The 27249-nt window shown below is 54.3% G+C and overlaps 1 protein-coding gene and 1 long non-coding RNA gene across 14 annotated transcripts in view; one reads left to right on the plus strand and one right to left on the minus strand.

Annotated features, from left to right (window-relative positions):
• Window positions 1-3830: 3830 nt before the first annotated feature.
• On the minus strand, window positions 3831-5778 carry LOC140596256 (uncharacterized). The gene is made up of 3 exons (XR_011998289.1): window positions 5562-5778; window positions 4243-4306; window positions 3831-4080 (listed from the first exon to the last, which is right to left on the minus strand). It is a non-coding gene; the product is annotated as an uncharacterized lncRNA (long non-coding RNA).
• A 108-nt stretch (window positions 5779-5886) lies between these two features.
• The window catches only part of EOLA1 (endothelium and lymphocyte associated ASCH domain 1), a 35046-nt gene continuing 13683 nt past the window's right edge, over window positions 5887-27249 (plus strand). The window contains exons 1-2 of one of the 13 annotated variants that reach the window (XM_025985861.2): window positions 5918-6375; window positions 7160-7212. Coding sequence is in view for 4 of the 13 variants with exons in the window: in XM_072744667.1 (XP_072600768.1) it covers window positions 8363-8393 (31 nt within the window). In the remaining 9 variants the exon portion in view is untranslated. Of the gene's footprint in view, window positions 6376-6619; window positions 6674-7159; window positions 8394-27249 lie in introns of those variants that run through there. The other 12 variants (XM_072744667.1, XM_025985860.2, XM_072744671.1 and 9 more) reach the window with 12 other exon arrangements.

Here is a 27249-nt window from a genome sequence, read left to right on the forward strand (position 1 = left end):
CGGCCTCGGCAAGCTGTTTTCTGGCATCTTACTGTTCTGTTCGGAGAGAACCAACAGGCCGCTTGGGCAGGGGCCTGTGCAAGGGTGACCAGGGCAGGCTGTGGGGTGCCCTCCCTGCCCACACTTTCCCACTGGGGCTGGTGAAGAGCACATGATGAAAGCTGCAGCAGGGCCTCTGAGGCCACCAAGCTGCCTGCGTCATCACCTTCAGCTCACAGTCAGACTCCGAATCACATGGTACCCCTGAAATCATGTGAGTGGGCCCAGGGTCTGTGTGCACTGGGAGACAGCATGGGGGCTCAGGACCGCATGAAGTAACGCTGTGGGCCGACTGTAGTTGATACAAAAGACTAGTGAACAGACATGCTCATCCAGGGGCCCTCCTATTTTGAGCTCCGCGTTCAGCCAGTATGGGGAGATGTGGTTGGTACCCAACAAGATTTCTCATTATGATGCAGGTTGGCATCAGGGAGGCATCTGGCCATCTGAGTGGACCCAGTCCTGCCTGCCTCAGGAAGGGCATCCCTGCTGGCTGAAAGCTGGAGGAAGGCCATACATCTAGGAACCCTGGCCCTCTGTAAATCTTCAACAAATGTTGCCTCTGGCTGGTATTAGCAGCACAAGTGCACACCGCCTTACCCAAAATCTCAGGGCCAGAGGAGTTTCAGAAATCAGAAAGGTGATGGGGACAGACCATATGACGGTGACACCCTTGCTGGGTCTAGCAAACACGTGGACAGTGCTGCGGGGAAACATGTGACCGTTAACACCGAGTGTTACTAACAAGCCAAATAAAGAACGGAACCAGAAAGATATAAAGAAAATTCAGGATTCTCTAAATAACTTCATGCCATCCGTTTTCTGTTTTACCACCAAAAGAGTTTAGGTCAAGCTTATGAAAACACCCAGGCTCTGTGGTTGAGCGTCTGCCTTTGGATCAGGATGTGATACTGAGTCCTGGGATCGAGTCCCGCTTCGGGCTTCCCGTAGGGAGCCTGCTTCTTCCTCTTCCTGTGTCTCTGCCTCTCTCTTTCTCATGAATACATAAACAAAATCTTTAAGATGAAAAGAAAACACTTTTGGTTACCAAAGCTTTACGAATGACAGAATTGTGGATAGCAGATCCTGGACCTGGGTGACCTGAGGCAGCAGGCTGACACTGACTCCCACACAGATCTGGGAAGAGACTCCGAATTTTATGCCTCCCCAGCACCCATAGAGCTCCCACTTCTCAAACCTGGGCAGTTCAAGTAGGCTCACAATGCCTCCCCATTGGCCCCAGGGGCCACTCACTATACATCTTTGGTCAAAATCCATGCATAGCACCTGAGACCCCAACCAGGCCACATCCTGTAGGAGCTTTGGGACCGGGGGCCAAGGGTGTTACTACTCTTCCTCCTCTTTTACAAGCTAAAGAGTTTTTGGCATCTGCCTATCTCCCATCAGCAGGTGTCAAGGCACAGGCCAGCACCCACACACTCTTATGTAGCAAAGCCTTCTCTGGAAGAGATGCCTCTTCACCCACAATTCGCAGAAGAATGCTTTATGGTTTATAGATTGCTCTCATGGGAACTACCTCGTGTCATCCTCACTCCCAGGAGGTAAACTGGAAAATATTATTACTCCTTAAGATTTTTATATCATGCCCATCTTTTGGATGGAGGAAATTGAGGCTCAGAGAGGTGAAGTGATTTGCTTGGACTGACACTACAGTAGTGGCAGTGCCACAGATCAGTCCCAGGTTTGTGGCCACAGAAAAAACATTGTACTTCCTGCCGTGCTTCCCCTGCAGAGGACAGGAGCCTGGCCAGCCTCTTCTAGATAGCTTTGCGTGTGCACTCACACACTTCCCTCTGTGGGCAATGAATACAACTTCACAGTGGATCAACATCTGCCAAACTCCTAGGCCAAAAATTCTACCGCAGACCCGAATTAATGTGTCCTTCACAAACATGCCTGCTCCAGCCAGCAACCTTCCTTCAGTTCTCTGCAAGCATCTGGCCCTTTATGGTAGCCCTTCCCCCACTTTCCACCCAAAAAGCCCTGAGGTGCCTTCAAGACCCAGCTCTTCCTCTGTGAAGCTTTCTGCAGCTCCTTTCTCTACACCAGTAGTTCCTTCTTACTCACATTTACCCAAACTCATTCATTTGGGGAATATAAATAATAGTGAAAGGGAATATAAGGGAAGGGAGAAGAAATGTGTGGAAAATATCAGAAAGGGAGACAGAACATAAAGACTCCTAACTCTGGGAAAAGAACTAGGGGTGTTTGAAGGGGAGGAGGGCGGGGGGGGGTGGGGTGAATGGGTGACGGACACTGGGGGGGGCACCGGGATGAGCACTGGGTGTTATTCTGTATGTTGGTAAATTGAACACCAATAAAAAATAAATTTATTAAAAAAAAAAAACAAAAAGAGCTCCCCCTGCCACTCTTGATCTTGGGGACATGAGTTTAAGCCTCATGATGGGTGTGGGTCCTACTTAAAAAAAATTAAAAGAAGAAAAGGTGCTCTCACAACTCGGTACAAGAGCTACAAGCCATTCAATAGAAAGACGGGCAAAAAGTACTTCAGAGAGGAGGAAACCAGACCTTCCAAGACATATATGAGGGAAACCAGGGATTTGGGTCAAGCTGGTCCCAGACCCATGGTGTTGCAAAACATGTGGCAGGAGCAAACCAGAGGCCTTTCTGGCCTTAAGGTTAAAGAAGCACAGGGGGTGGGGAGGCAATGGCATTCTGCACCTTGTGGTCTGCACCTCCTGGCAGGTGAAAGAATGGGTGACAGGCTCAGGGAAGGAGAGAAAGGGAGGAGGTGCATACGGATCACACTGAGCACAGAGGATCAGGTAGGCAGGAGAACATCTGGGCCAAAGAGGACAGCAGAACCAGAGTGATGAGCACTAAGACAAACAACAGGAGCCAGGTCATAAGGGGGCAGCTGCAGCCAGGGGCCTAGCAACAAGGTCACCGGAGAGAAGGATGAGAAACTACAAAGGCAAGAGGCGCTGTCTTGGAGACAGTGGCACGGCAAAGAACGATGGTGAAATAGCAAGGACTTTCTAAAAGGAAGACACGGTGTATTATGGACACAGAATTGTGGTCTGCAGAAAATGGTCTTTGCAGGCCTGAGGCCTAAAACTCTACGAAGACATGGCCAGCATTCCTGTTTCCTCCAGGTTCTGCAAAGAGACTGTACAGCTCACTGGAAGACAAAGCAGTCCTCTCTGAGCGACTGCCGTGTCCTGAGCACCTGGGTTACAGAACCGAGGAAGACATAGTCCTTGCCTGTGAGGAACTTGGTGCCCCTGAGGGGGCTACAGACGTTTGAAGAGCATTTACAGCACTGGGAGATGAGAGTCCAGGGAAGGAAGGTAGGAATGAAAGTACAGAGTGCTTCCAGAACTGGCAGAGAAGAGTGCTTCATGCTTGGGTATGGGGCAGTACAGGGGATGCTAAAGTTATACCTGGAAGAAGGACAGGAGTTTGCCAGGGGAAGAGGAGGTGGATATTCCAGGCTGCAGGCAGTGTTTGGAGAATATGTGCACTCAGGGCACAGGGAATCTGCAGCACAGTGACCCAAAGTGTTTGGCTATAAGGATGGAGAGAGCTAGTGGCATTGGCAGGCTCTCCTGGGGCCCGAGGTGCCAGGCCTAAATAAGAGAGGGTTCACCAGTGTTTTCAGTACAGGGTTGCCAAGGAGAGATGTGCGGCTAAGAAACCAAACTGAACTGCTGGCATGTGGAGGACTCACTGGAGGAGGAAAGACGGAAATGTCCAGGCAGGTGGGGAGGTGCAGACCGCAGGCCTGAACTCAAGGAAGTAGCACTGGGGACAGCAAGAGGAGAATTTATTCTGATCAGGCATGTGGGAGGCAGGGACACAGGACTCGGTCACCAAGCAACTGCGGAAGGAGGGTGAGGGTAAGGGAACCCAAAGAGCAAAGCGCCACAACACTGAGTGTGTGGAGCCCCTGACTGGGAGGTAGAGGATAGGAAACAGCACCGACAGGGCCGTTGGCTTCATCTGGCACAGGTCAGGTTAGAGGCGCAGCAGGAAACACAGGAGAATTTCTCTTCTCACCTGCAAAAAAAGTTCAGATGAAGACCCCGCTGGCCGTCCCAGGGTGGCTTGGAAGGAGACTCGCCCGCCCCTGCCATCAGCTCCCAAGGGGCAGGCCGCACCCGACACGTCCCCGCCGCCCCTCCCCGCCTCCGTATTCTCGGCGTCCATTCTGAGGGTCACCTGAGGTCGCTGAGGTCTCAGGGGCAGCCACGCTGTTCACACCGCTGCGGCGCCGACTGGATGCCTGTCGCACGGGGGTCAGACACTACCAGGCCGCCCAGTCCCAGCCCCCGCGTCGCTCCCGGGGACCCACTCCCGCCCCGCCCACCCCTGGCTGCGCCCACGAACCGCCCACCGCTCCTGCCCGCCCTCCCCGGCCGCGCCACGCCCCTCCGCCCACCATTCCCGAAGGCCCCTCCCCGGCAACACCCCCCCACCCCACCCCCGTCTGCCCATCAATCCGGCCCTACCAACCCCGGCCAAGCCCCGCCCCCCCGCCCGTCACTCCTGCCCGCCCCCCCGGACCACGCCCCCCAGCAGCCCACCAATCCGGCGCTACCAACCCCGGCTAAACCCCGCCCCCCCGCCCATCACTCCTGCCCGCCCCCCCCGGGCTACGCCCCCCCCCCCGAGCGCCCACCAATCCGGCCCGTCCTTCCCCGGCCACGCCCCGCCTCCCCCGCCCGTCATCCCCGCAGGCCCTTCCCGGCCACGCCCCCCGGCCGTCCACCAATCCGGCCCCACCAACCCCGGCCAAGCCCCGCCTCCCCGTCCACCACTCCTGCCCACCCCGTCCCAGCCACGACCCGTCCCTCCGCCCACCACTGCGGCCTGCCCCTCCCCAGCCACGCCTCCTAACTACCCCCCCCAACTACTCCTGCCCGCCCCCCACGGCCACGCCTCCCAACTCCCCCAACAGTCCCACCCAGCTCCTCCCCAGCCCCGCCTCCCAGCCACACTAAGAATCTCACCCAGCCGCCCACCCCCACCCGGAGCCGCGCCAGTTCCTCTGCAGCTCCTCCTCCCAGCTATTCCACCAGGCCCACCCCGCTCCTCCCCAGCTCCTCCCCACAGCTGTCCTCCTGCTCGCCCCACCTCCACCAGGTACCCAAACCGGCCCTCCATGCTCCGCCCTAGCCCCGCCCCAGCTCCTCCCCCCAGCCTTCCCTCAACTCGCCCTACCCCTCCGCAGCCCCCTCCTGCTCCGCCCAGCCTCTGCTCCGCCTCAGTCCCGCCTGCACCTCCACAGCTCCTCCCGCGAGCCGCGCTCCAGCCCCAGACCCCGCTGGGAGCTACTTCTCCAACCCTTCCGCCAATCCGTCCCCGCCCCTTCCCAGCCCCGCCCCGCTCAGCCGCAGCTCTTCCTCCGGGCTTTCCACCAGACACGCCCTACTCCAAGTTTGGCTTTCCAGGGTCTCCCACCCAGCCCTACAACTCCACCGGTCCTCATCCCCAGGGGCCCACGGATAGTCCTGTGCTCTGCCCCAGGCTCCGCTTACCCAGCGTTCCCCAGAACCCCGTGCACCTCCCGCGGCGACACCGCCAAGGCCCAACCTGCTCTTGGCAGAGCACCTCCTCCGCAACATTGCCGCCGGCTCCGTCCTGCTCCTTCCCGCTCACTGCCCTAGTTCCTCCCCAACTCCTTCTCACACCCGGAGCTGAATCCTCTGGCAGGTGCGCCCCAGCTACTCCCCAGCCCCGTCTCCCAGCTCCCGCTCCCACAGCTCCTTCCCACAGGCCCGCCCCGCATTCTCCTCCCCAGCCCCGCCCCCCTTAGCCCCGCCCACAACCACTCCCCCAAGCTCGCCCCGCCCCGCCCCTTCTGGCCGACCGCTCGCCCCACCCCGTTGTTTCCTCCTTCCGGTTCCGCTCAGGCCGCCGGCGTCCACCTCCCGGTCCGGCCTGATCCTCCCGCGCGAGTCGGGGCCGCGTGAGTCCAACGACGTCTAGCGGCCGGGGCCTGCGCGCCTATGTGCGTGTGTACGTAAGTGCGTGTGTACGGAACTGCTTGGCTGCGTGCCTACGGGCTTGCGCACGAGCCTTCTGCGTACCCCCGTGGGCGCGTAAGGACGTACGTGGGTTCGAGCCGGCGTACGCCACGCAAAGAAAGGACGCCGGCGTCTGTGCGAGCCTATCAGGTGAGGGGCCGGTGGCGCCTGGCGCCGGTCACCTGTCGGTGGTCCCCGGTGCTGGGCCGCAGCGAGGGCGGGACAGTCCCGACGCGGGCATGGCGCTCTGTCGTCTCTCCGCGGCCCGCCTCGCCTCCTCGCTTGAGCGTGGGGGGGGTGGTCCCCCGCGCCCTGGGATTGCCAGGTGGGCCTAGCGCGCCCTCGGCTCGCTTGGCCGGTGGGACAGGTGCCCGGAGGCCCGCCCCCACCCCCTGCGAGGGGAGCCAGGAAGCCTTTGTGGCCCCCGCCTGCTTCACCTGGCGTGGGACAGTACCCCTGGGCTGGGGTTTCCCGGACTCGGGGGGCGGGGCGGGGCGGGGCGGGGCGGGGGGGTCTGGGAGCATGCGCAGAGCGGCCCGGGCCACCATTCCCTGCCCCCTTCCCCCGCCTTTCCCCATCTTTCTAAGCGCATATACCAGGGAAGGATGTGTGCGCCAAGAAACGTGAGCGTGCCGGTCCACGCGGACCACTCTGCCCTCACTGTGCCCCTCCTCGCCTCCCCCTGGGCCCCCAGGCTGTGACCTGCCTCACCGAGGACCCCGGCTGTGCGGCGTTGAGCTGCTTGCCCTTGGCACTCATCCCCGTGGGGCCTACTCAGGATTTTATTGAGGGGAACCGGATTGCAGGGCGCCCAAATCTTGTGACGGTGGAAGGGGGGGTGGCGTCTTCTTTCTCCTGTTGGGTACGGGGTGGGCTAGGCTGTGAGAACGTGATCTGCTTACGTGAAATGGTTTTCTCTGCTGCTGGCTGGGGCATGATTAGCAGAACCAAACCATGAGGGGTGATTCCCATCTGGTGGGCCCTCCTCAGTGCCAGTGGCCCCCCATCCCTGCTGAGTAGAAAGCCTGTTCTGGCATGTTCGCCAACATTGTCGTCTTGTACCTAAAGAGTTTTTCTCCTCCACCCACCCACCCCCAATCCTTGTGCAGGTGAAGAAGCCCAGAGAAGTGGAATAGCGTTTCCTCCTCAGGCCACAAAGCAGGTACTCTGCATGCTGAGGCAGGAGGGCACCTGTTACAGATCCATCCCTCTAGGGGTTCCCCCAACACAGTTCAGTTGTCCTGGTGAGAAAAGGATTGGCCAAAACCCTGAATGGCAGACATGAGGCAAAACTGCAGTCCACTTACATGCCCCAGTACAAGAAAGAGAAAGGGCCAGGCCGCGCCGGGGGGTGGGGGGAGGACATCCAGCCTCCCTCGTGAATAATCCTTTGCCAGTGACCAGGGCGACCCTTTGTCACCCGTCGGGTTGGCAAGGGGTGAGCAGAGTAACCGTGCTCAGGGCCGACAGCTGAGTGAGGAAACGGAGCCCTTGCCTGTGGTGGGTGGAGCATACACAGGTGAGCCTTGGTGGAAGGCCGTGTGCAGGCATGTGTCAGCATCTCAGACACCCCTGCCGTGACCCTAGCCGCCTTCTAAACAAGTCCTATGCCAGTGAGTGTTTGTGAGGATGTCCTCTTTAGTGGCGGAAAGTGCAAAGCAGCCTGCGACTCTCCGTCAGTAAGGGAGTAGGCAGTAGGTTGTGGGACAGCGACAACGGGATGCCACACAGGCAGTGAAACATAGGACAGATGGAGATGTCCAGACATGAAGGAATATTCCGGATGTGCCGTCGATGGAGAAATCATCGTGCACCCTGTGGAGCTGTCCAGGACACAGCTTCCACCCTCTGTGTTAGCTTGCCAGGGTGGTTGTATTGAACTACCGCAGACCGGGTGGCTTAGACAACAGAAATGAATTGTCTCCCACTTCTGGGGGCTGGGAGTCCGAGCTCAAGGCGTCGGCTGAATATGCCTCCTCTGAGAGCTGGGAGACAATGTGTTCCGCCCTGCCCCCCAGCGTCTGGTGATTTGCCGGCCACCTTTGGCATCCCATGGCTTCTAGATCTCGCCTGCGTCCTCACAAGCCTGTCTGTGATTGTATACGGACACCAGTCATACTGGGTGAGGGTCCATGCAACTGAGCTCATGGGCACTTCAGTACTTCTGTGAGGAGCACTTCCTTCTATATATGGGGTTACTTTTGGAGGACCCGGGGAGTGAGAGTTCCAACACAAATTTGGCAGGGATGTAATGCAACCCGTAACAACCAAGAAAGGACCTGGGGGAGGGATGGACTTGGAATCTTCCAGAAATGGAAGGAAGGACGTTATGGCTGCAGGATGGTGAGTAGAGGGGAAAAGAGAGCAGATGACCTAGAGGGGATGGGGTGCTCATCATGGGGGGTCTTTGGGTCCTGGTGATGGGTGTGGATCTGTCCTGGAGAGGACAGGACTCCCCTAGAAGGCTTAGACAGGGAAGTCATGTGATAGAATCACTCCTGCCCCAGAATCACTCTGGCCACGGTGCAGACACTACACTGCTCTGGGCCAGCGGTGACGCAGCAGGTGAGCAGGACACCGCTTGAGTGCTAAATGGGACCTTGAGAGCTTTAGACTTGGATTTTGCCCATGAAGAAGAAGGGGAGTGGAGAGGCTCTGAATAGGTTTGGGAGGAGATTAGGATTTGGACCATGGAGATGATGGACAGGGGTCAAGCTCTGAGTAGGATTCTGACCAGACTAGGTTTGTGGCCATGGATACGATGCAGAGGGGTCAGGCAATGAGTAGGGAGGGTTGGGGCCTACTGGGAGTGTGGCCATGTGGACCATAGAGACGGGTCAGGCTCTGAGTAGGTTTGTGGCCAGAATGGGTAGTGACCATGAAGAACATGAAGAGGGGACACACTGTGAGTAGTTTGGGGGCCAGACTGGGATTGTGGCCATGGAAACGAAGGAGAGGGGTCGGGCACTGAATAGGTTAGGGCCCAGATTAGGATTTTGTCCATGGAGACGATGAAGAGGGGTCAACTCAGAGTAGGTTTGGGGCCTACCGGGATTGCCACCCTGGGGACCAAGGAGGGATCAGGCTCCGGGTAGGTTTGGCAAAAGACTAGGATTGTGACCATGGGGACGATGGAGAGGGCTGAGGCTCTAAGTAGGTTTGGGGCAAGGCTAGGATTGTGAGCATGGACACAATGGAGAGGGGTCAGGTTCTGAGTTGGTTTGAGAGCAGACAAGGATTGTAGCCTGGAGAGCATGATGAGGCTTCAGGGTCTGAGTAGGTTTTCAGTCAGAGTAGGATTGTGGCCCTGGGGAGCGTGGAGAGGAGTCATGCTCTGATTAGGTTATGGGGCCAGACTTGGATTGTGGCCATGGGGATCATGGAGAGGGGTCAAGCTCTGACTGGGTTTCGGGGAAGATGAGGATTCTGGCCATGGAGACATAGGAAAAGGCTCAGGCTATAAGTCGGTTTTGGGCTAGACTCTGACTATGGCCATGGAGACAATGAAGAGGGATTAGGCTCTTGGTGGATTTGGCGCCACACTGGGATTGCAGCCACGTGGACCACGGAGAGGGGTCAGGCATTTAGTAGGATGGGAACCTGACTGGGAGTGTGTCCATGGATATGATTGCAAGGGGTTGGCCCTGAGTAGGTTTTGGTAAAGATTAGTATCGTGGCCACGGGGACCATGGAGAGGGGTCAGGCTCTGAGTAGGGTTGGGGGCAGATTAGGATTCTGGCCATGGAGACGATGAAGAGGGTTCAGGCTCTGAGTAGGTTTGTTGCCAGACAGAAACTGTGGATATGTGGACGAGGGAAAAGGATCATGCTCTGAATAGGGTTGGGTCCAGCCTGAGATTGTGGCCACGGGAACCATGGAGATAGCTCTGACTGAGTAGGTTTGGGAGCAGACTAGGATTTTGGCCTAGAAACAATGAAGAGGAGTCAGGCACTGAGTAGGATTGGGGCCAGACTGGGATTGTAGCCATGGGGACAATGGCGAGGGGTTAGGCTCTAGATTTGAGATCAAACTAGGATTGTGGCTATCGGTCCATGGAGGGGTCACACTCTGAGTAGGTTTGGGGCCAGACTGAGCTGGAAGCCATCCGGACCATGGAGAGGATGCAGGTTCTGAGTACATTTGGAGCCTGACTGGTATTGGGGTATGTGGACCGTAGAGAGGGGTCAGGCCTTGGGTAGGTTTGCGGCCAGACTAGTATTCTGGCCTTGGAAACCATGGAGACAGGTTGGGCTCTGAGTAGTTCTGGGGCCAGACTATGATTGTGGGCACAAAGACAATGCAGAGGTGACCGACCGTGAGTAGGTTTGGGGCCAGACTCTATTTGAGTGCATGGGGACCATGGACAGAGGTCAGGCTCTGAGTAGGTTGAGGGAACTAGGTTTCTAACTGTGGTAACCGTTATGAGGGGTCAAGCTCTGAGTAGGTTTGTGGCCAAAATTGGTTGTCTCCATGAAGACCTTGAAGAGGAGACACGCTGTGAGAAGGTTGGGGGCTAGACTGGATTGTGGCCATGGAAGTGAAGGAGGGGTTGGGCGCTGAATAGCTTGGGGCCCAGATTAGGATTTTGTCCATGGAGACAAGAAGAGGGGTCAGATCAGAGTAGTTTTGGGGCCTACTGGGATTGCCACCCTGAGGACAAAGGGATCAGGCTGTGAGTTGGTTTGGCAAAAGACTAGGATTGTGACCATGGAGAAGATGGAGAGGGGTGAGGCTTTAAGTAGGTTTGGGGCAAGGCTAGGATTGTGACCACAGACACGATGGAGAGGGGCCTGGTTCTGAGTTGGTTTGAGAGCAGGCAAGGATTCTAGCCTGGAGAGCATGAGTCTTCAGGGTCTGAGTAGGTATGTAGTCAGAGTAGGATCATTGCCTGGGGACTGTGGAGAGGAGTTTTGCTCTGATTCGGTTAGGGGCTAGACTTGGATTGTGGCCTTGGGGAACATGAAGAGGGGGTCAAGCTCTGAATAGGTTTCAGGGCAGATGAGGATTCTGGCCATGGAGACATAGGAAAAGGGTCAGGCTATAAGTCAGTTTTGGGCTAGATTATGACTGTGGCCATGTGGACGATGAAGGGGGATCAGGCTCTCAGTAGATTTGGCGCCACACTGGGAATATAGCCATATGGACCAAAGAGAGGGGTCAGGCATCGAGGCGGATGTGAGCCTAGTGGGATTGTGGCCATGGATATGATTGCAAGGGGGTGACCCTGAGTAGGTTTGGGTATAGATTAGCATTCTGGCCATGGGGACAATGGAGAGGGGTCAGGATCTGAGAAGGGTTGGGGCCTACTGGGAGTGTGGCCATGTGGACCATGCAAAGGGGTCAGGCTCTGAGTAGGGTTGGGGCTTACTGCGTGTGTGGCCATGTCCACCATGGAGAGAGGTCAGGCTCTGAGTACGGTTGGGGCCTACTGAGATTGTGGCCACGGGGACCATCGAGATCTGTCAGGCTCTGAGTATGGTTGTGGGCAGATTAAGATTCTGGCCATGGAGACAATGAAGACTGTTCACGCTCTTAGTAGGTTTGGTGCCAGACAGACTGTGGATTGTGGAAGAGGGAGAAGGATCATGGTCTGAGTAGGGTTGGGTCCAGCCTGAAATTGTGGCCATGAAACCATGGTGAGAGGTCTGACTGTGAGTGGGTTTAAGAGCAGACTAGGATTTTGGTCATAGAGACAATGGGTAGGGGTCATGCGCTGAGTGGGATTGGGGCCACCCTGGGATTGTATCCTTGGGAACCATGGAGAGGGGTTAGGCTCTAGATTTGAGGGCAAATTAGGATTGTGTCTATCAGTCCATGGAGGGGTCTCACTCTGAGTAGGTTTGGGGCCAGACGAGCTGGAAGCCATCCAGAACATGGAGTGGATGCAGTCTCTTAGTTCATTTGGAGTGTGACTGGTATTAGGATACGTGGACCGTAGAGAGGGGTCAGGCTCTGGGTAGGTTTGGGGGTAAACTAGCATTCTGGCCTGGGAAATCATGAAGAGGGGTCAGGCTCTGAGTATTTTTGGAGCCAGACTGCGAATGTGCCAAAAGTACTATGGAGAGGTGACTGACCCTGAGTAGGTTTGGGGCCAGTCTCTATTTGAATGCATGGGGACCATGGAGAGAGGTATGGCTCTGAGTACGTTGAGGGAACTATGTTTGTAACTGTGGCAACATTGATGAGGGGTCAAGCTCTGAGTATGATTGTGGTCAGAATGGGTTGTGGCCATGAGGGCCTTGATGAGGGGACACCCTGTGAGTAGGTTGGGGCCCAGATTGGGATTGTGGCCATGGTAATGAGGAAGAGGGGTGGGCACTGAATAGGTTTGGGCCCAGACTAGGATTTTGTCCATTGAGACAGTGAAGGGGAGGGAGCTCAGAGTAGGTTTGGGGCCTACTGGGATTGCCACCCTGGGGACTAAGGAGGGATCATCGGGCTCTGAGTCGATTTTGTGAAAGACTAGGTTTGTTACCGGGGAGACGATGGAGACAGTTGAGGCTCTAAGTAGGTTTGGGGCCTATTGGGAGTGTGGCCATGTGGACCACAGAGAGGGATCAGGCTCTGAGTAGGGTTGGGTCCTACTGGGATATTGGCCTTGTCGACCATGGAGAGGGGCAAGGCTCTGATTAAGTTTGGGACCAGACTAGGTTTGTGACCATGGATATGATACAGAGGGGGCAGGCTGTGAGTAGGTATGGGGCCTACTGGGATTGTGGCCGTGTGGACCATGGAGAGGGGTTAGGCTCTGAGTTGGGTTGGGGCCTACTGGGATTGTGGCTATGTGAACCATGGAGAGTGGTCAAGCTCTGAGTAGGGTGTGGGGAAGTTTAGGATTCTGGCCAAGGAGGTGATGGATAGGGGTCAAGCTTTCAGTTGGTTTGGACCAGATTAGGTGTGGCCTAATGGTGGACCATGGAGAGGGGTCAGGCTTTAAGGAGGGTTGTGGGCAGATAGAAAATGTGGATATGTGGACAATGGAGAAGAATCATGCTCTTAGTAGGGTTGGATCCAGTCTGAGATTGTGTCCAGGGGAACCATGGAGACAGGTCTGACTGTGAGTAGGTTAGGGGGAGACTAGGATTTTGGCCATAGAGATATTGGAGAGGAGTCAGGCACTGAGTCGGATTGGGGCCAGCCTGGGTTTGTGGCCATGGAGATGATTGCAAGAGCTTGGCCCTGAGTTGGATTGAGTATAGATTCGTATTGTAGCCATGGGGACCATGGAGCAGGGTCATGCTCTGAGGAGGGTGGGGTCAGATTAGGATTCTGGCCAAGGAGATGATAGACGGGGGTCAAGCTCTGAGTCAGATTGTGAACAGACTAGGATTGTGGCCATGGATATGATGCAGAGGGGTCAGGCTCTGAGTAGGGTTGGGGCCTCCTGGGATTTTGGCCATGGAGAACATGGAGTGGGGTCATGCTCTGAGGAGGGTGCAGGTGACATTAGGTTTCTGGCAATCGAGAAGGTGGACCGGGTCAAGCTCTGAGTCAGGTTGTGAGCAGACTAAGATCATGGCTATGGATACAATGCAGAGGAGTCAGGCTCCGGGTAGGTTGGGGCCTCCTGGGATTTTGGCCATGTGGACCATGGAGAGGGATCAGGCTGAGTAGGGTTGGGGGCAGACAGATTGTGGATATGTAGATGAGGGAGAAGGATCATGGTCTGAGTAGGGTTGGGTCCAGCCTGAGACTGCAGCCACGGGAACCATGGAGAGAGGTCTGACTGTGAGTAGGTTTAGGAGCAGACTAGGATTTTGGTCATAGAGACAATGGAGGGGGGTCAGTCCCTGATGATTGGGGCCAGCCTGGCATTGTAGCCTTGGGAAACATGGAGAGGGGTTAGGCTCTAGATTTGAGGGCAAACTACGATTTTGTCTATCAGGAAATAGAGGGGTCACACTCTGAGTAGGTTTGGGGACAGACTCAGCTGGAAGCCATATGGACCATGGAGAGGATGCAGGCTCTTAGTTAGTTTGGAATGTGATTGCTATTAGGATATGTGGACCATAGAGAGGGGTCAGGCATGGGTAGGTTTGGGAGGAGACTAGCATTCGGCCTTGGAAACCATGAAGAGAGTCAAGCACTGTGTAGGTTTGGCACCAGACTGCAAATGTGGCCACAAGTACTATGGAGAGGTGACTGACCCTGAGTAGGTTTGGGGCCAGTCTGTAATGGAATGCATGGGGACCATGGAGAGAGGTCAGACTCTGAGTAGTTTGAGGGAACTAGGTTTGTAACCATGGCAACCTTGATGCGAGGTCAAGGTCTGAGTAGGTATGTGGCCAGAATGGGTTGAAGCCATGATGGCCTTGCAGAGGGGAAACCCTGTGAGTAGGTTGGGGGCCAGACTGGGATTGTGGCCATGGTAACGAGGGAGAGGGGTGGGACACTGAATAACTTGGTGCCCAGACTAGGATTTTGTCCATGGAGACAGTGAAGGGCAGTGATCTCAGAGTAGGTTTGGGGCCTACTGGGATTGCCACCTTTGGGACCAAAAGAGATCATCAGACTCTGAGTCGATTTCATGAAAGACTACGTTTGTGACCTGGAAGACGACGGAGACCGTTGAGGCTCTAAGTAGGTTTGGGGCCTTCTGGGATTGTGGCCATGTGAACCTTGGAGAGGGGTGAGACTCTCAGTAGCATTGAGTCCTACTGAGATATTAGCCTTTGGACCATGGAGAGGGGTCAGGTTCTGAGTAGGGTTGGGTCCTACTGGGATATTGGCCTTGACCATGGGGAGGGGTCAGTCTCTGTAGGTTTGGGGTCAAACTGCAAATGTGGCCACAAGTACTATGGTGAGGTGACTGACCGTGAGGTGGTTTGGGGTCACTCTATTGGAATGCATGGGTCCATGGAGAGAGGTCAGGCTCTGAGTAGGTTGAGGGAACTAGGTTTGTAACCATGGCAACCTTGATGTGGGGTCAAGGTCTGTGTAGGTTTTGGGCCAGAATGTGTTGTAGCCATGATGGCCTTGAAGAAGGTACACCCTGTTAGTAGGTTAGGGGGCCAGACTAGGATGGTGGCCATGGTAACAAGGGAGAGGGGAGGGACACTGAATAAGTTGGTGCCCAGACTAAGATTTTGTCCATGGAGACAATGAAGGGGAGGGAGCTCAGAGTAGGTTTGGGGCCTACTGGGATTGCCCCCCTGGGGACAGCGGAAGGGGCAGGCTCTGAGTAGGTTTGGTGAAAGACTAGGATTGTGACCAGGGAGACAATGGAGAGGATTGAGGCTCTGAGAAGGGTTGGGGCAACCCTGGGTATCGGCCTGTGGATCATAGAGAGGCGTCAGGCTCTGAGTAGGTTTGGGGTCTGATTAGGATTCTGGAAATGATGGACAGGGCTCAATCTCTGAGTGGATTGTGACCAGAGTAGGTTTTTGGCCCTGGATACCACACAGAGGAGTCCGGCTCTGAGTAGAGTAGGGGCCTCCTGGATTTTGACCATGTGGACAATGGAGAGACGTCAGGCTCTGAGTACTTTTTAGGGCAGACTACGAATGTGGCCACATGTACTAAGGAAAGGTGACTGACCCTGGATAGGTTTGGGGCCAGGCTCTATTTGAATGCATGGGGACCATGGAGACAAGTATGACTCTGAGTAAGTTGAGGGAACTATGTTTGTAACCGTGGCAACCTTGATGAGGGGTTAAGCACTGAGTAGGTTTGTGGCCAGAATGGATTGTGGCCATGAGGTCCTTGAAGAAGTGACACCCTGTGCATAGGTTGGGGTCCAGAATTTGTTGCAATGGTAACAAGGAAGAGGGGTGGGGCACAGTATAGGTTTGGGCCCAGACTAGGATTTTGGCCATTGAGACAGTGAAGGGGAGGGAGCTCAGAGTAGGTTTGGGGCCTACTGAGGTTGCCACCATGGGGACCAATAGGCATCATCAGGTGCTGAGTCGATTTTGTTGAAAGGCTAGGTTTGTGACCAGGGAGACAATGGAGGGGGTTGAGGCTCTAAGTACCTTTGTGGCCTACTGGGGTTGTGTCCAGGTGGAAAATGCAGAGGGGGCATTCTCTTAGTCGATTGGGTCCTACTGGGATATTTGTCTAGTGGACCATGGAGAAGGGACAGGCTCTGAGATGGCTTGGGGCTAGACTTCGAGTGTGGCCACAAGAGCTATGGAGAGGTGACTGACCCTGAGTAGGTTTGGGGCCAGTCTCTATTGGACGGCAAAGGGACCATGTCTCCAGAGAAGTCAGGATCTGAGTTGGTTGAGGGAACTAAGTTCGTAACCATGGCAACCTTGATGTTGGGGTCAAGGTCTGAGTAAGTTTGTGCCCAAAATGAGTTGTAGCCATGATGGCCTTGAAGAGGGGACACCCTGTGGGTATGTTGGTGCCAGACTGGGATTGTGGCCATGGAAACAGTGAAGGGGAGTGAGCTCAGAGTAGGTTTCGGCCTATTGGGATTGCCACCTTTGGGACCAAAAGAGATCATCAGGCTAGGAGTCGATTTGTGAAAGAGTACATTTGTGACCTGGGAGTCCAAGGAGACTGTTGTGTCTCTAAGTAGGTTTGGGGCCTACTCAGATTGTGGCCCTGTGGACCTGGGAGAGGGATCAGCTCTGAGTCCGGTTGAGTCGTCCTGGGATATTGGCCTTTTGGACCATGGAGAGGGGTCAGGCTCTGAGTAGGTTTGGGGCGAGACTGCGAATGTGACCACAAGGTCTAAGGAGAGGTGACTGACCCTGGGTAGGTTTGGGGCCAGTCTCTATTGAAATGCATGGGGGGACCATGGAGAGAGGACACACTCTGGGTAGCTTGAGGCAACATGGTTTGTAACCATGGCAACCTTGATGTGATATCAAGCTCTGAGTAGGTTTGTAGCCAAAATGGGTGGATGCCATGATGGCCTTGAAGAGGGGACACCTTGTGTGTAGGTTTGGGACTAGAGTGGGATTGTGGCCTGGAGTCCGTGAGGGGAGTGAGCTTATAGTAGGTTTCGGGCCTACTGAGATTGCCACCTTTGGGACCAAAAGAGATCATCCGGCTCTGAGTCGATTTCGTGGAAGACTACTTTTGTGACAAGGAGGACGATGGAGAGGTTTGAGGCTCTGAGTAGATTTGGGGCCCACTCAGACTGTGTCCATGTAGACTTTGGAGAGGGGTCGGGCTCTGAGTAGGTTTGTTGCCAACTGCGAATGTGGCTACAGGTACTATGGAGAGGTAAATGACCCTGAGTAGATTTGGGGCCAGTCTGTTTTGGAATGCATGGGGACCATGGAGAGAGGTCAGGCTGTGGGTAGCTTAGGAACATGGTTTGTAACCATGGCAACCTTGATGTGGGTTCAAGCTCTGAGTAGGTTTGTAGCCAAAATGGGTGGATGCCATGATGACCTTGAAGAGGGGACAGCCTGTGTGTAGATTGGGGACTAGAGTGAGATTGTGGCCATGGTAAGGAGGCAAAGGGTGGGGCACTGAATAGGTTGTGGCCCAGACTAGGATTTTGTCCATTGAGACAGTGAAGGGGAGGGAGCTCAGAGTAGGTTTGGGGCCCGCTGGGATTGCCACCTTGGGGACCAAAAGGCATCCTCAGGCTCTGAGTGGATTTCGTGAAAGGCTAGGTTTGTAATGAGGGAGACGATGGAGAAGGTTGAGCCTCTAAGTATGTTTGCGGCCTCCTCTGGTTGTGTCCAGGTGGACCATGCAGAGGGGTCATTCTCTTAGTAGGTTTGGGTCCTACTGGGATATTTGTCTAGTGAACTATGGAGAGGGGTCAGGTTCTGAGTACGGTTGAGTCCTCCTGGGATATTGGCCTTTTGGACCATGGAGAAGGGTCAGGCTCTCAGTAGGTTTGTGACCAACTGCGAATGTGGCTACAAGTAGGAAGGAGAGGTGACTGACCCTGTGTAGGTTTGCGGCCAGTCTCTCCTGGAATGCATTGGGACCTGGAGAGAGGTCAGGCTCTGGGTAGCTTGGGGCAACTTGGTTTGTAACCATGGCAACCTTGATGTGGGTTCAAGCTCTCAGTAGGTTTGTGGAAAAATGGGTGCAAGCCTTATGCCCTTGAGGAGGGGACACCCTGTGTGTAGGTTTGGGACTAGAGTGGGATTGTGGCCATTGTAAGTAGGGAAAGGGGTGGGGCACTGAATAGGTTGTGGCCCAGACTAGGATTTTGTCCATTGAGACAGTGAAGGGGAGGGAGCTCAGAGTACGTTTGGGGCCCACTGGGATTGCCACCTTGGGGACTAAAAGGCATCATCCTCAGGCTCTGAGTCAATTTCGTGAAAGGCTAGGTTTCTGGCTAGGGAGACGATGGAGAGGGTGAGGCTCTGAGTACGTTTGCGTCCTACTCAGCTTGTGTGCAGGTGGACCATGACGAGGGTTCATTCTTTTAGTAGTTTTGGGTCCTACTGGTATATTTGTCTAGTGGACCATGGACAGGGTACACACTCTGAGATGGTTTGGGGCCAGATTTCGAATGTGGCCACAAGAGCTATGGGGAGATGACTGGCCCTGATTAGGTTTGGGGCCAGTCTCTATTGGACTGCACAGGGACCATGTCTCAAGAGAGGTCAGGCTCTGAGTTGGTTGAGGGAACTCTGTTCGTAACCATGGCAACCTTCAGGTGGGGGTCAAAGTCTGAGTAAGTTTGTGGCCAGAATGGGTTGTGGCCATGATGGCCTTGAAGAGGGGACACCCTGTGCCTAGGTTGGGTGCTAGACGGAGATTGTGGCCATGGAAACAGTGAAGGGGAGTCAGCTCAAAGTAGGGTTTGGGACTACAGGGATTGCCACCTTTGGGACCAAAAGATATCGTGAGACTGGGAGTCGATATGTGAAAGAGTACCTTTGTGACCATGGAGTCGATGGAGACTGTTGTGGCTCTAAGTAGGTTTGGGGCCTACTTGGATTGTGGCCCTGTGGACCTGGGAGAGGGGTCAGGCTCTGCGTACGGTTGAGTCCTCCTGGGATATTGGCCTTTTGGACCATGGAGAGGGGTCAGGCTCTGAGTAGGTTTGGGGGGAGACTGGGAATGTGGCCGTAGATCTATAGAGTGGTGACTGACCCTGAGTATGTTTGGGGCCAGTCTCTATTGGAAAGCATGGGGACCATGGAGAGATGTCAGGCTCTAGGTAGCTTGGGGCAACTTGGTTTGTAACCATGGCACCCTTGATGTGAGTTCAAGCTCTCAGTAGGTTGGTTAAAACTGGGTGGAAGCCATGATGTCCTTGAGGACGGGATACCCTGTGTGTAGGCTTGGAACTAGAGTGCGATTGAGGCAATGGTAAGGAGGCAAAGGGTGGGGCACTTAATAGGTTGTGGCCCAGACTAGGGTTTTGTCCATTGAGACAGTGAAGGGGAGGGAGCTCAGAGTAGGTTTGGGGACCGCTGGGATTGCCACCTTGGGAGCCAAAAGGCATCATCCTCAGGCTCTGAGTTGATTTCGTGAAAGGCTAGGTTTGTGACGAGTGAGACGATGGAGAGGGTTGAGGCTCTAAGTACTTTTGTGTCCTACTCAGCTTGTTTGCAGGTGGACCATGCAGAGGGGTCATTCTCTTAGTAGGTTTGGGTCCTACTGGTAGATTTGTCTAGTGAACCATGTACAGGGGACACGCTCTGAGATGGTTTGGGGCCAGACTTCGAATGTGGCCACAAGAGTTATGGGGAGGTGACTGGCCCTGAGTAGGTTTGGGGCCAGATTCTATTGGACTGTACACAGACCATGTCTCAAGAGAAGTCTGGCTCTTAGTTGGTTGAGGGAACTAGGTTCGTAACCATGGCCACCTTGAGGTCGGGGTCAAAGTCTGAGCAAGTTTGTGGCCAGAATGGGTTGTGGCCATATGGCCTTGAAGTGGGGTCACCCTGTGCATAGTTTGGGTGCCAGACTACGATTGTGGCCATTGAAACAGTGAAGGGGAGTGAGCTCAGAGTAGGTTTCGGCCTATTGGGATTGCCACCTTGGGACCAAAAGAGATCATCAGGCTGGGAGTCGATTTGTGAAAGAGTACATTTGTGACCGGGGAGTCGATGGAGACTGCTGTGGCTCTAAGTAGGTTTGGGGCCTACTCAGATTGTGGCCCTTTGGACCTTGGAGATGGGTCAGGCTCTGAGTACGGTTGATTCCTCCTGGAATATTGGCCTTTTGGACCATGGAGAGGGGTCAGGCTCTCAGTAGGTTTGTGGCCAACTGCGAATGTGGCTACAAGTAGTATGGAGAGGTGACTTACCCTGAGTAGGTTTGGGGCCAGTCTCTATTGGAATGCATGGGGACCATTGAGAGAGGTCAGGCTCTGTGTAGCTTGAGACAACTTGGTTTGTAACCATGACAACCTTGATATGAGTTCAAGCTCTCAGTAGGTTTGTGGAAAAATGGGTGGAAGCCCTGATGGCCTTGAAGAAGGGACACCCTGTGTGTAGGTTGGGGACGAGAGTGGGTTTTTGGCCATGGTAAGGAAGCAAAGGGGTGGGGCACTGAATGGGTTGTGGCCCAGACTAGGATTTTGTCCATTGAGAAAGTGAAGGGGAGGGAGTTCAGAGTAGGTTTCGGCCTAATGGGATTGCCACCTTTGGGACCAAAACAGATCATCAGGCTCTGAGTCGATTTGTGAAAGGGTACATTTGTGACCTGGGAGTCGATGGAGACTGCTGTGGCTCTAAGTAGGTTTGGGACCTACTCGGATTGTGGCCCTGTGGACCTCGAAGGGGGATCAGGCTCTGAATATGGTTAAGTCCTCCTGGGATATTGGCCTTTTGGATCATGGAGAGGGGTGAGGCTCTGAGTAGGTTTGGGGTGAGACTGCGAATGTGGCCACAAGATCTATGGAGAAGTGACTGACCCTGAGTAGGTTTCCGTCCAGTCTCTATTGGAATGCAAGGGGACCATGGAGAGAGGTCAGGCTCTGGGTAGCTTGAGGCAACATGGTTTGTAACCATGGCAACCTTGATGTGTGTTCAAGCTCTGAGTAGGTTTGTGGGCAAAATGGGTGGAAGCCATGATGGCCTTGAAGACGGGACACCCTGTGTGTAAGTTGAGGACTAGAGTGAGATTGTGGCCAGGAAGTTTGTGAGGGGAGTGAGCTTAGAGTAGGTTTTGGGCCTACTGAGATTGCCACCTTTGGGACTAAAAGAGATGATTTTTCTCTGAGTCGATTTCTTGGAATACTACTTTTGTGTCCAGAGAGACGATGGAGACGGTAGAGGCTCTAAGTAGGTTTGGGGCCCACTCAGACTGTGTCCATGTGGACTTTGGAGAGTGGTCAAGCTCTGATAAGGATTGTGGCCAACTGCGAATGTGGCTACAAGTACTATGGAGAGGTGACTGACCCTGAATAGGTTTGAGGGCAGTCTCTATTGGAATGCAAGGACCATGGAGAGAGGTCAGGCTCTGGGTAGCTTGAGGCAACTTGGTTTGTAACCATGGCAACCTTGATGTGGGTTCAACCTCTGAGTAGCTTTGTAGCCAAAATGGGTGGAAGCCATGATGGCCTTGAAGAGGGGACACCCTGTGTGTAGGTTGGGGACTAGAGTGGGATTGTGGCCATGGTAATCGGGAGAGGGTTGGGGCACGAATACGTTGCAGCCCAGACTAGGATTTTGTCCATTGAGACAGTGAAGGGGCGGGTGCTCAGAATAGGTTTGGGGCCACTAGGATTGCCACCTTGGGGACCAAAAGTAATCCCTCAGGCTCTGAGTCGATTTCGTGAAAGGCTAGGTTTGTGACGAGGGAGACGATGGAGAAGGTTGAGGGTCTAAGTACGTTTGCGGCCTACTCTGGTTGTGTCCCGGTAGACCATGCAGAGGGGTCATTCTCTTAGTAAGGTTGGGTCCTACTGGGATATATGTCTAGTGGACCATGGAGAGGGGACAGGCTCTGAGAAGGTTTGGGTCAGGCTTCGAATGTGGCGACAAGAGCTATGGAGAGGTGACTGGCCCTGAGTAGGTTTGGGGCCAGTCTCTATTTGCCTGAATAGGGATCATGTCTCAAGAGAGGTCAGGCTCTGAGTTGGTTGAGGGAACTAGGTTCGTAACCATGGCAACCCTGATGCCGGGGTCTAGGTCTGAATAATTTTGTGGCCAGAATGGGTTGTAGCCATCATGGCCTTGAAGAGGGGACACCCTGTGGGTATGTTGGTGCCAGACTGGGATTGTGGCCATGGAAACAGTGAAGGGGAGTCAGCTCAGAGTAGGGTTCGGGCCTACAGGGATTGCCACCTTTGGGACCAAAAGAGATCATCAGGCTGGTAGTAGATATGTGAAAGAGTCCTTTTGTGACCAGGGAGTCGATGGAGACTGCTACGGCTCTAAGTAGGTTTGGGGCCTACTCGGATTGTGGTCCTGTGGACCTGGGAGAGGGGTCAGGCTCTGAGTACGGTTGAGTCTCCTGGGATATTGGCCTTTTGGACCATGGAGAGGGGTCAGGCTCTGAGTAGGTTTGGGGGGAGACTGGGAATGTGGCCGTAGATCTATGGAGTGGTGACTGACCCTGAGTAGGTTTGGGGCCAGTCTCTATTGGAAAGCATGGGGACCATGGAGAGATGTCAGGCTCTAGGTAGCTTGAGGCAACTTGGTTTGTAACCATGGCACCCTTGATGTGAGTTCAAGCTCTCAGTAGGTGTGTGGAAAAATGGGTGGAAGCCATGACGCCCTTGAGGGCATACCCTGTGTGTAGGCTTGGAACTAGAGTGGGATTGAGGCCATGGTAAGGAGGCAAAGGGTGGGGCACTTAATAGGTTGTGGCCCAGACTAGGGTTTTGTCCATTGAGACAGTGAAGGGGAGGGAGCTCAGAGTAGGTTTGGGGCCCACTGGGATTGTCACCTTGGGGACCAAAAGGCATCATCCTCAGGCTCTGAGTCGATTTCGTGAAAGGCTAGGTTTGTGACGAAGGAGACGATCGAGAGGGTTGAGGCTCTTAGTACGTTTGCGGCCTCCTCTGGTTGTGTCCAGGTGGACCATGCAGTGGGGTCATTCTCTTAGTAGGTTTGGGTCCTTTGAGATATTTGTCTAGTGGACCATGTACAGGGGACACCCTCTGAGATGGTTTGGGGCCAGACTTCGACTGTGGCCAGAAGAGCTATGGGGAGGTGACTGGCCCTGAGTAGGTTTAGGGCCAGTCTCTATTGGACTGCACACGGACCATGTCTCAAGAGTGGTCAGGCTCTGAGTTGGTTGAGGGAACAAGGTTCGTAACCATGGCAACCCTGATGTTGGGGTCAATGTCTGAGTAAGATTGTGGCCAGAATGGGTTGTAGCCATGATGGCCTTGAACAGGGAACACCCTGTTAGTATGTTGGGTGCCAGACTGGGATTTTGGCCATGGAAACAGTGAAGGGGAGTCAGCTCAGAGTAGGGTTCGGGCCTACAGGGATTGCCACCTTTGGGACCAAAAGAGATTGTCAGGCTGGTAGTAGATATGTGAAAGAGTACTTTTGTGACCAGGGAGTCGATGGAGACTGCTATGGCTCTAAGTAGGTTTGGGGCCTACTCGGATTGTGGCCCTGTGGACCTGGGAGAGGGGTCAGGCTCTGAGTACGGTTGAGTCTCCTGGGATATTGGCCTTTTGGACCATGGAGAGGGGTCAGGCTCTGAGTAGGTTTGGGGGGAGACTGGGAATGTGGCCGTAGATCTATGGAGTGGTGACTGACCCTGAGTATGTTTGGGGCCAGTCTCTATTGGAAAGCATGGGGACCATGGAGAGATGTCAGGTTCTAGGTACCTTAAGGCAATGTGGTTTGTAACCATGGCAACCTTGAGGTGGGGGGCAAGGTCTGTGTAATTTTCTGGCCAGAATGGGTTGTAGCCATGATGGCCTTTAAGAGGGTGCAGCATGTGTGTAGGTTGGGTGCCAGACTGCGATTGTGTCCTTGAAAACTGTAAGGGGAGTGAGCTCAGTAGGTTTCGTGCCTACTGACATTGCCACCTTTGGGAACAAAAGAGATCATCAGGCTCTGAGTCGATTTGTGAAAGAGTACATTTGTGACCAGAGCGTCGATGGAGACTGTTGTGGCTCTAAGTAGGTTTGGGGCCTACTCGGATTGTGGCCCTGTGGACCTGGGAGAGGGGTCAGGCTCTGAGTACGGTTGATTCCTCCTGGAATATTGGCCTTTTGGACCATGGCGAGGGGTCAGGCTCTCAGTAGGTTTGTGGCCAACTGCGAATGTGGCTACAAGTCATTTGGAGAGGTGACTTACCCTGAGTAGGTTTGGGGCCAGTCTCTATTGGAATGCATGGGGACCATGGAGAGAGGTCCGGCTCTGGGTAGCGTGGGGCAACTTGGTTTGTAACCATGGCAACCTTGATGTGAATTCAAGCTCTCAGTAGGTTTGTGGAAAATGGGTGGAAGCCCTGCTGGCCTTGAAGAGGGGACACTCTGTGTGTAGGTTGAGGACTAGAGTGGGATTGTGGCCAGGGAGTTCGTGAGGGGTGTGAGCTTAGAGAAGGTTTTGGGCCTACTGAGATTGCCACCTTTGGGACCAAAAGAGATGAGTCGTCTCTGAGTCGATTTCTTGGAATACTACTTTTGTGTCCAGGGAGACTATGGAGACGGTAGAGGCTCTAAGTAGGTTTGGGGCCCACTCAGACTGTGTCCATGTGGACTTTGGAGAGTGGTCAAGCTCTGATAAGGATGGTGGCCAACTGGGAATGTGGCTACAAGTACTATGGAGGGGTGACTGACCCTGAAAAGGTTTGAGGGCAGTCTCTATTGGAATGCAGGGACCATGGAGTGAGGTCAGGCTTTGGTTAGCTTGAGGCAACGTGGTTTGTAACCATGGCAACTTTGATGTGGGTCAACCTCTGAGTAGGTTTGTAGCCAAAATGGGTGGAAGCCATGATGGCCTTGAAGAGGGGACACCCTGTGTGTAGGTTGGGGACTAGAGTGGGATTGTGGCCATGGTAATCGGGAGAGGGTTGGGGCACTGAATAGGTTGCGGCCCAGACTAGGATTTTGTCCATTGAGACAGTGACGGGGAGGGTGCTCAGAATAGATTTGGGGCCACTGGGATTGCCACCTTGGGGACCAAAAGTAATCGCTCAGGCTCTGAGTCGATTTCGTGAAAGGCTAGGTTTGTGACGAGGGAGACGATGGAGAAGGTTGAGGGTCTAAGTACGTTTGCGGCCTACTCTGGTTGTGTCCCGGTAGACCATGCAGAGGGGTCAGTCTCTTAGTAAGTTGGGTCCTACTGGGATATTTGTCTAGTGGACCATGGAGAGGGGACAGGCTCTGAGAAGGTTTGGGTCAGACTTCGAGCATGGAGACAAGAACTATGGAGAGGTGACTGGCCTGGAGTAGGTTTGGGGCCAGTCTCTATTGGACTGCACATGGATCATGTCTCAAGAGAGGTCACGCTCTTATTTGGTTGAGGGAATGAGGTTCGTAACCTTGGCAACCCTGATGTTGGGGTCAAGGTCTGAGTAAGTTTGTGGCCAGAATGGGTTGTCGCCATGATGGCCTTGATGAGGGGACACCCTGTGCGTATTTTGGGTGTCAGACTGGGATTGTGGCCATGGAAATAGTGAAGGGGAGTCAGCTCAGAGTAGGTTCGGGCCTATAAGAATTGCCACCTTTGGGACCAAAAGAGATCGTCAGGCTCGGAGTCGATTTGTGAAAGAGTACCTTTGTGGCCAGGGAGTCGATGGAGACTGTTGTGGCTCTAAGTAGGTTTGGGGCCTACTCGGATTGTGGCCCTGTGGACATGGGAGAGGGGTTAGGCTCTGAGTATGGTTGAGTCCTCCTGGGATATTGGCCTTTTGGACCATGGAGAGAGGTCAGGCTCTGAGTTGGTTTGGGGGTAGACTGGGAATGTGGTCGTAGATCTATGGAGAGGTGACTGACCCTGGGTAGGTTTGGGGCCAGTCTCTATTGGAATGCATGGGAACCGTGGCGAGATGTCAGGCTCTACGTAGCTTGAGGCAACTAGGTTTGGAACCTTGGCAACCTTGAAGTGGGGTCAAGGTAGGAGTAGGTTTGTGGCCGGAATGGGTTGTAGCTATCATGTCCTTGAGGTGAAGACCCCTGTGCCTAGGTTCGGGGCCAGAGTGGGTTGTGGCAATGGAGTCCATGACGGGAGTGAGCTTAGAGTTGGATCGGGCCTAGTGAGATTGCCACCTTTGGGACCAAAAGAGATCACCCGGTTCTCAGTCAATTTCGTGGAAGACTACATTTGTGACCAGGGAGATGATGGAGAGGGTTGAGGCTCTAAGTAGATTTGGGGCCCACTCAGACTGTGTCCATGTAGACTTTGGAGAGGGGTCGGGCTCTGAGTAGGTTTGTGGCCAACTGCGAATGTGGCTACAGGTACTATGGAGAGGTGAATGACCCTGAGTAGGTTTGGGGCCAGTCTGTTTTGGAATGCATGGGGACCATGGAGAGAGGTCAGGCTGTGGGTAGCTTAGGAACATGGTTTGTAACCATGGCAACCTTGATGTGGGTTCAAGCTCTGAGTAGGTTTGTAGCCAAAATGGGTGGAAGCCATGATGGCCTTGAAGAGGGGACACCCTGTGTGTAGATTGGGGACTAGAGTGAGATTGTGACCATGGTAAGGAGGCAAGCGGGTGGGGCACTGAATAGGTTGTGGCCCAGACTAGGATTTTGTCCATTGAGACATTAAAGGGGAGGGATCTCAGAGTAGGTTTGGGGCCCACTGGGATTGCCACCTTGGGGACCAAAAGGCATCCTCAGGCTCTGAGTGGATTTCGTGAAAGGCTAGGTTTGAGATGAGGGAGACGATGGAGAGGGTTGAAGCTCTAAGTATGTTTGCGGCCTCCTCTGGTTGTGTCCAGGTGGACAATGCAGAGGGGTCATTCTCTTAGTAGGGTTTGGGTCCTACTGGGATATTTGTCTAGTGGACCATGGACAGGGGACACGCTCTGAGATGGTTTGGTGCCAGACTTCGAATGTGGCCACAAGTGCTATGGGGAGGTAACTGGCCCTGAGTAGGTTTGGGGCCAATCTCTATTGGACTGCACGGGGACCATGTCTCAAGAGACGTCAGGCTCTGTGTTGGTTGAGGGAACTAGGTTCGTAACCATGGCAACCTTGAGGTAGTGGTCAAAATCTGAGTAAGTTTGTGGCCAGAATGGCTTGTAGACATGATGGCCTTGAAGAGGGTACACCCTGTGCGTAGGTTGGGTGCCAGACTGGGATTGTGGCCATGGAAACAGTGAGGGGGAGTGAGCTCAGAGTAGGTTTCGGCCTACTGGGATTGCCACCTTTGGGACCAAAAGAGATCATCAGGCTCGGAGTCGATTT

This window comes from Vulpes vulpes, chromosome X (assembly GCF_048418805.1).
Source record: "Vulpes vulpes isolate BD-2025 chromosome X, VulVul3, whole genome shotgun sequence".
Lineage (NCBI taxonomy): Eukaryota > Metazoa > Chordata > Mammalia > Carnivora > Canidae > Vulpes > Vulpes vulpes.